Raw genomic sequence first — 8,928 nt, forward strand, 5'->3', positions numbered from 1 at the left:
TAGTGTTTTTTTGGTAAAGTTGATCTGGTTAGTATAAATTCCTTTAATTTTGTTATCTGCAAATGTCCTCATATCTGTGTCACGTTTGAGGGACAGCTTTGCTGGGTATATAAGTCTAGGTTGGCAATTTTTTTTCTTTCAGAGTTTTGTATACACCACAACCAAATTTCCAAAGAACAGGGTTTGGGCTTGGGGTGGATAAGGGTGGGAGCTGGCTACACCTCTGGTCACCAAGGAAGTACGGAGAAAAAGAAGGAATCACAACTTTCCCCTCACCTGTGAGACTCTGCTCTGCAAGGATACCTTCTGTCACGAAAGCTGAGCACAAAAGTTCAAAAATGTTGTGCTGTGTAAACCTTGAGGCCGACTGTTCACCAGTCAGTGTCCCCTGCTCACTGTCCCTGCTCAGCTTCTCCCAGCAAGCAGTGAATCTACTTCTCTAACCTTTCCTCTGAAGTTCAGGGTGCCAAGATTCTCATCTGTGTCTGTTTCATTTGGTCTCTCATATCTTTGCTGTAGAGGGTCCGTGTAGTGTGTCTGCCTAGTCCGCCATCTTATTGGAAGTCTCCTATGGGCAAAATATTGAATGATGCAGGAAGCATCAGGACAACAAGGGAGGAATACACAGAGTCACTGGACCAAAAGGAGTTTTTGGTCCATTCTACTATTTCAGGAGGTAGCATATGATCAAGAACCAATGATGGTACTGAAGGAAGAAGTCCAAGCTACACTAAAGTCCTTGCTGGAAAACAAGGCTACAAGAATTGAAAAAATACCAATGGAAAGTTTCAGCAAGTTGATGCGGCACAAAGACAAAGCTATCTATCTGGCCAACCTATTACAGAAGAGCCAAATTTGTGCTCATTCCAAAGAAAGATGACTCAACAGAATGTGAAAAATATCTAACAACATAATTAATATCACACACATAAAAAATTTTGAAGACAATTTAAAAACGGTTGCAGCAGTACATCCACAGGGAGCTGCCAGAAATTCAAGCAGGATTCAGAAAGGGATGCACATTGAAGAAGAGATTCATTGCTGATGTCAGATGGATCCTGGCTGAAAACAGAGAACACCAGAAAGATGTTTATTTGTGTTTCACTGACTATGTAAAGGCATTCAGCACTGTGGATCATAACACACTGTGGCTAACACTGACAAAAATGGGAATTACAGGACACTTCATAGTACGCATACAGAACCTGCAGGTAGGACAAAGGCAGTCCCTTGAACAGAACAAGGAGACATCAGGACAGGTATTTGACAGGGTGGTATCCTTTCACCATACTTATTCAATCTCTACACTGAGCAAATAATCCTAAAAAGCTGGACTATATGAAGAAAAACCCAGCATCGGGATTGAAGGCAGGTTCATTAATAACCTTCGGTAAGCAGAGGGCACAACCTTGCTTACTGAAAGTGAAGAGAATTTGCAGCATCTGCTGAAGATCAAAGATCACAGCCTTTGTTATGCACTATAACTCAATGTAAAGAAAACAAAAATCCTCACATCTGGACCAATAAACAGCATCATAATAAACAGAGAAAAAATTGAAGTTGTTCAGAATTTCATTTTATTTGGGTCCACAATCAATGCTCATAAAAGCAGCAATCAGGAAATTGAACCACATTTTGCATTAGGCAGATCTACTGCAAAAGTCCTCTTTAAAATGTTCAAGAGCAAAGGTGTCATTCTGCGGACTAAAGTGAGCCTGACCCAAGCCATGGTATTTTTAACAGCCTCATAAACATGTAAAAGCTGGACTATGAATAAAAAAGACTAGAGAACTGATGTCTTTGAATAATGGTGATGGCAAAGAACATTGAAATTACCATGGATTGAGAGGAAAACAAATCTGTTTCGGAAGGAGTACAGCTAGGGTGCTTCGTTAGAATTGAAGATGGTTTCCAGTACCTTGGACATGTTTTCAGGAGAGACCAGTCTCTAGATGACATCATGCTTGCTAAAGTGAAGGGTCAGTGAAAAAGAGGAAGACCCCCAATGAGATGGATTGGCACGGTGGCTACAACAGTGGGCTCAAACACAACAGCTGTGAGGCTGGCACTGGACTGTGCAGTGTTATGTTCTGTGGTGCACATGGTCACCTTGAGTCACAACCTACTCAGTGACATCGAACTAACATGCAAAGCAGTCTCCTAGATAAAATAGGTCCCCTCCCAAGTGTGCAGAGGAGAGTGAGGTATTTTAAATGGATGGAATGGAGTATGTGATTGTAAACAAACTATACCAACTGTGCAGAGGAGAGGGGGTATTTTAAATGGATGGAATGGAGTATGGGATTGTCAACAAACTATAACAAGTGTGCAGATGAGAGGGAGGTATTTTAAACGGATGGAATGGAGTATGGGATTGTCAACAAACTATAATAAGTATGCAGATGAGAGGGAGGTATTTTAAATGGATGGAATGGAGGATGTCATTGTTAACAAACTATAACTAGCAATAGAGAGATTTGTTGTTGTTGTTAAGTGCCGCTGAGGTAGTTCCAACTGATAACGACCCTATATAGGGTTTCCCAGGAGCAGCTGACGGGTTTGAACTGCCAACCTGTGGTTCATATGGTCCACACCAGGGGTCTAGAGAGCTTTGAGGTGGTAGCAATGTATTCTTTCTGAGCAGTCATGAGAGATGACTTGTGAGCTACTTAGGCATGTGTAGGGTTTAACCAGGCAGTTAGAAGAGGGAATTGGTGTTATTGAGAAGTAGAACAAGGCTTGATGGAGTATTTAGGGAAATGTAAGTGTCAAATGTGTTTGACATATAGTAGGTATAGGATGGGAAATGTGGCTAGAAAAGCCTGCCTACAACATTTATAGCTTACTCTTTAGGCCTGCTGTTGATAAGTGCTGTCAAGTTAATTCTGACTCATAACAACCCTGTAAAGGGTTTCTGATGAGCAGCTGGTGGGTTTGAACTGCTGATCTTGTGCTCCCCAATCCAGTGCTGATCCTACAGCATCACACCAGGAGTCCTGTTTAGGCCTGAGGAGGGCATTTAAACAGATCTGTGTTTTAGAGGATCAATATGGAAAACAGCCAGAAGGAGAAGAGTGCATAGGAAAAAAGACCTCCATGAAGCCAGAGTTAATGAGGACTTATCACTCCCCTAATATTCAGGATGCTCCTCCCTGCTTTGTGCAGTCTGCGGTAAGAAGAGTACAGAAATGAACTAGACAGACAAGGACCCTGCTACCTTCATGAGTTTTATATTCTACTGAAAAGAGGCAAACAATAAATGAAACTGAGGTCAGTACAAAAACGTAAATAAAATCAGGGTGCTGTGAAAGAGAGTGGACCGACTATATGGCACTTACAGCATGAAAAACTGTGGCAAGTAGAAGTGTTTTTTAGAAGGGGCAGGCATGGAGATCAAAGATCTGAGAAAAACCTGAAACTATATTTAAATATTTGAGATATATATATATCCATTTTTCTGAAAGACTCTCAAGGATTGTAGGATCCCTCTACTGTCCATTAGATGTTGAATGAAACATTTTGGAGGTTGAATCTAGATTTCAGTGTTGACCCTTATAGAATTCCAAAGTATCTGATACCAGCAAATTATAAAAATTTCTTCTTCAAATGTCAATTCTTTATTATAAAGGATAGAACTGACAAACTTTATTATTCACTTACGTACACATTTGTCTCTTTATCAAGCTGTTGTGGGAGAAGGGATATTGTACATGTTGCTGCCGTGTGCTGTCACGTTTCCATGCATAGGGACCCTGTGCATCAACAGAACGAAGCCCTACCTTTCTCTATCCTCACAATTGTTATATTTGAGCCTATTGTTGCTGTCACTGTGTCAATCAAACTTGTTTGGGGTCTTTTTTGCTGACTCTTCACTTTACTAAGCATGATGTCTTTCTCTAGAGGCTGGTCCCTCCTGACAACATGTCCAAAATATGAGAGAAAAAGTTTTACCAGTCTCGATTCTAAGGAGCATTGGTTTGTTCTTCTGTCTGTCCATGGTACCTTTAATATTCTCCTCCAATACCATAACCCAAATGCATCAATTCTTCTATGGTCTTCCTTACTCACTATCCAACTGTCACATGTATATGACGCTACTGAAAATACCATGGCTAGGGTCAGATGCACCTTAGTCATCAAAGTAATGTCTTTGCTCTTGAACACTTTAATGAGGTTTTTTTTGCAGTAGATTTGTCTAATGCAATACATCATTTGATATCTTGACTGCTGTCTTCATGAGCACTGGTCATGATCTAAGAAAAATGAAGTCTTCGACAACTTCAATCTTTTCTCTGTTTATCATGATGCTATTAATTGGTCCAGTTGTGATGATTTTCATTTTCCTTACATTGATGTTGCAATCCACACTGAAGGATGTAATCTTTGATCTTCATCAGTAAGTGTTTCAAGCCCTCTTCACTTCTAGCAAGTAAGGTTATGCCATCTTCATATCTCAGGAAGCATTAAAAGAAGATTGAAGTAATATACAGAGTCACTGTACCCAAAGGAATCGGCCAATGTTCAACCATTCCAAGAGGCACCATATGACCGAAAACCAATGGTATTAAAGGAAGAATTCTAAGCTTCACTGAAGCACTGGCAAAAACCAAGGATTCAGAAATTGATGGAATACAAATTGAGATGTTCCAACAATTGATGCAGTACTGGAAGCGCTCACTAGTCTATGCCAAGAAAGGCAGCTACCTGGCCATTCTATTGAAAAGACCCATGTTTGTGCCAATTCCAAAAAGAGATGACCCAACAGAATGCAAAAACCATTGATCAATATCATTAATACCACAAGCAAGTAAAATTTGGTTGAAGATCATTTTTAAATGATTGCAGCAATGCATAGACAGGGAGGAACCAGAAATTCAAGCCGGATTCAGAAGAGGATGTAGATGGATCTTGGCTGAAAGCAGAGAATACTAGAGATGGTTACTTTTGCTTTAATGAATATTTAATGTGTGGATCATACCAAACTATGGATAACATTGAGAAGAATGTGAATTCCAAAACAATTTTGCTCATGTGAAATCTGTACACTGTCCAAGAGGCAGTTGTTCAAACAGAACAAGGGGACACTGAATGGTTAAAAATCAAGGAAGTGTGCATCAGGGCTGTATTCTTTCACTATACTTATTCAATCTGTATGGAATCCTGGTTGGCACTATAGAATAAGCAACAGACTGCTAACAACAAGGTTGGTAGTTCAAATACACCAGTTGCTCCTCAGAAACCCTATACAGGATCACTATGAGTTGAAGTCAATTCAAAGTCATTTAACAACAATGTGCTGAGCAGTTAATTGGACAAACTGGATTATACGAAGAACATGACATCAGGATTAGATTGCACATGTATGGATACAAATATACAAGACAGCTTCAAAAAGATCATGGAAAAATTCCATTATCTTTTTTTTTTAAATCTATTATTGTGAATTATGTGATAGTTTACATGAGAGAACATTAGCTTTACATTCATCCTATTGTATATTGTATATTGTTTTGTTGCCATAGTTACAATCCCTTCCATGCATCATCAAACAAGCAAAGGGTATACCCGGCAAACCTGCCCCTCAGTCATCGGCACACAGCCCCTTTCCATCTCTGGGTCTACTGTCCCCAGCTGCTCCATCTCTCCACATCATCATCTCTGCCTCCACCTCTGGAGTCACTGTTTCTCTGGGTAGGGTCCCGCACTCCACTCTTCTCCCTTGGTGGTCCCAGGACCCTCCTCTCCTGGAGTGCAAAGTCAACCACTCCCCTCCTTTTGCTACAAAACATCTACCTTTACATTTCCAACCCTCACAGTCAGTCCCGATAGCAATCATTCACTATTGTACCACAAGGGTCCTATTCCCAACTCCTTTCATTAGACCCGCCCAGACAGATTGGATACTACTCACTGGAGATTCCACCTTCCTTTGTGCCCTCTGGATCAAGGCTCCCTCCCTCTTGAAAGCTGTAAGTCAGTTACTTGATGTCTTTGTAGCCCCCCACCCCCATTTTGGGTAGCCAATGTCCAAGTTGCCCATCCCTCTCCCTGAATGGGGGTAGGAATGATCCTCCCCGTAAAGATTTGTTCCCTCTTTTAAGATACTGTGTCCATAGGTGTAGGTCAAATTGTATCAGATTACTCTTTTTTTCCTCTTTCTTCTTCTAGTTGAGTTCTGATCATCCAGTCATTAAAGCCAAGTCAAGTGGGTATTATCTGCAAGTGTGGGTGTTATTGTGCATATGCCCTCTCTTCTTATCAGCTGGATGCTTCATACTCCACTCTAGTCCTCTGTGGCTATGTCACTGACTCTGGGCGGAGGAGTCCCAAGCTCTTGCCACATTGCTGGCCAACCAGGTCTCTACCCAGGTTCACAGGAGTCTATTGAACGTTGTAAGGCTTAGCTCACAGCTTCATTGCTGTTTTTCCCTCACTTCCCCTTATCGGTGACCGACGTGGTCAACAGTTAGAGCGCATGTCTGCTCGTGTATTCCCCTTGAGTCTTAGTCTTAGAAGGGGCTTTGCCCTGAGGGGACCCGACCACTTGCCTTGATGTCTCCTTGGCGAGCATCTTGCTTGTTCTTGTAGTAGTCAGTCAGACTGCTGTTAATTGTTTTGTATTTTTACTGTAGATCTTTCTTTCAAAAAGTATCTTCTGTTCCTCTAGCCTCTCCAGGCTGGTCAGCTTGTCCTTTCAAGTGGAAAATTTCCACTGGGGTTCAGGATTCTACCTATGGTCTTATGCAATGCAGGGGCTCCACAGGAAGCCTCCTTCACTGGGCAAGTTGTAGCCCCATTTTAGGTATTCCAATCAGTTATAGGCTGAAGACAGACTTACAAGCTTTCTATGGTGATAGTTTCTGATAGTTCTAGCTATTCATTTCTCTCCCCCTCAAGCATCTATTTTAGAATGATATGCAAGGGAAACCAAGATTCAAAAGACAGCCAAGCATACAACATTATTTCCCCCCCTTTTACCCATTCAAACCATGCCTCAATCCCTGTATCCCAGAACCCTGTTGTTCCAAGGTTGTACATACATCATTATTTACCTCGGTCCCACTTAGCCCATTCAAACCTGCCTAATTGTTCTCCCATCCATCTTGTTCTTCCATTCCCCTCCCCCTTCTAGTGTATTGACTCCCTCCCCAGCACCCAAACTATCCTATGTCTATTCCTTGCCCTGTGCTCCACCTTGCCATCCCTCCCCTTACTCCACCCCCACCTCCCAGCAACCAGCAAAGAATCCACCCCCCTTTTAATATGGGTTCTTTTTCTTAGTCTTTTACAATAGTGGTCCTATGCAGTATTTCTATTTTTGTGACTGACTAATTTTACTCAACATGATGTCCTCAAGGTTCATCCATATTATGCGGTGGCTTGCAGCTTCTTTGTTATTCTTCAAGGTAGCATAATACTCCACTGTGTTTTTATCCATTCTTTAACTGATGGGCACTTAGGCTGTCTCCATCTTTTTGCTGTTGTAAATAGTGCTACTATGAACATGGTGTGCATATGTCTACTCGTGTTATGGCTCATATTTCTTGTGGGTAAATACCAAGTAGAGGAATTGCTGGATCATAAGGTAATTCTATTTCCAACCTTCTGAGGAAGTGCCATATTGCTTTCCAGAGTGGTTGGGCCATTTTGCAATCCCACCAGCAATGCAGGAACGTCCCAGTTTCTCTGCATCCTCATCAACATTAACTGTCCTCTACTTTTTTTTTTTTTAATCTTTGCTGTTATTACTTGTGTGAGATGATACCTCATTGTTATTTTGATTTGCATCTCTCTGATGGCTAGTGATCATGAACATTTCTTATGTTTGTTGGCTGCCCATATGTCTTCCTTGATGAAGTGTCTGTTCATGTCCTGTGCTCATTTTTTAATTGGGTGATTTATTTTTTTCTTGTAGAGGTGTTGTAGTTTCCTATATATTTTAGAAATTAGTACCTGTCTGATGTGTCATTAAAAAATATTTTTCCCCATTCTGTGGGTTCCCTTTTTACTCTTCTGGTGAAGTCTTTTGATACACATAAGATTTTAATTTTTAGAATGTCCCAATCATCTGTCTACTTTTGCTTGTGTAGTTTTCAAAATGTTTGGTAGTCTGTGTATGCTTTGAATTAGTGCCCTCACATTTGTCCCTATGTTTTCAATGATGACCTTCATAATTCTGAGATTCACATTTAGGTCTTTAATGCATGCTGAGTTGGTTTTTGTATAAGGCATGAGGTAAAGGTCTTGTTTCAAGCTTTTGCATATCGCTTTCCAGTTCTGCCAGCACCATCTGTTGAAGACATTATCACCTCCCAACGCGATATATTTAGACACTTTGGCTATATGTAGATGGGTTAATTTCTGGATTCTCGATTCTGTTCCATTGATCAATGTACCTTTCATTATACCAGTACCAAGCTGTTTTGACCACTGTAGCCATGTAATAAATTTTGAAACGAGGGAGTGAGAGGTTTCCAACCTTATTCTTCTTCTTCAGCAGTGCTTTGCTTATTCCAGTTCTCTTTCCTTTCGATATAAAGTTTGTACTAGTATTTTTCATCTCTTTGAAGAAAGTCATTGGACTCTGCATTGGGAATGCATTATATGTGTAAATTGCTTTGGGCAGTCTCAACATTTTCACAATGTTGTTAAGTCATCCTATCCAGGAGCATGGTACATTCTTCCATTTTTGTAGGTCTCTTTTGGTTTCTTGTAGTAGTGTGCCTTTGTATAGGTCCTTTGTTTCTCTGGTTACATTTATTCCTAGATATTTCATCCTTTGGGTAGCTATTGTAAATGGTATTGCTTTCCTAATGTCTTTTTCAGAGCTGTCATTATTGGTATAGAGGAATCTAGCTGATTTTTTTATGTTGATCTTATACCTTGTCCCTTTACTGAATCTACCAATGAGCTCTAATAGCTCTTTTT

General features: G+C 40.7%; 1 protein-coding gene across 1 annotated transcript in view; it reads left to right on the forward strand.

Moving 5' to 3' along the window:
* Positions 1-3,096: 3,096 nt before the first annotated feature.
* The window catches only part of FAM217A (family with sequence similarity 217, member A), a 50,137-nt gene continuing 44,305 nt past the window's right edge, over positions 3,097-8,928 (forward strand). Inside the window, exon 1 of the mRNA XM_006870573.1 lies at positions 3,097-3,171. Coding sequence (XP_006870635.1) covers positions 3,097-3,171 — 75 coding nt within the window. The remainder of the gene's footprint in view (positions 3,172-8,928) is intronic.

The sequence above is a fragment of the Chrysochloris asiatica genome, unplaced genomic scaffold (genome assembly GCF_000296735.1).
Source record: "Chrysochloris asiatica unplaced genomic scaffold, ChrAsi1.0 scaffold00144, whole genome shotgun sequence".
Lineage (NCBI taxonomy): Eukaryota > Metazoa > Chordata > Mammalia > Afrosoricida > Chrysochloridae > Chrysochloris > Chrysochloris asiatica.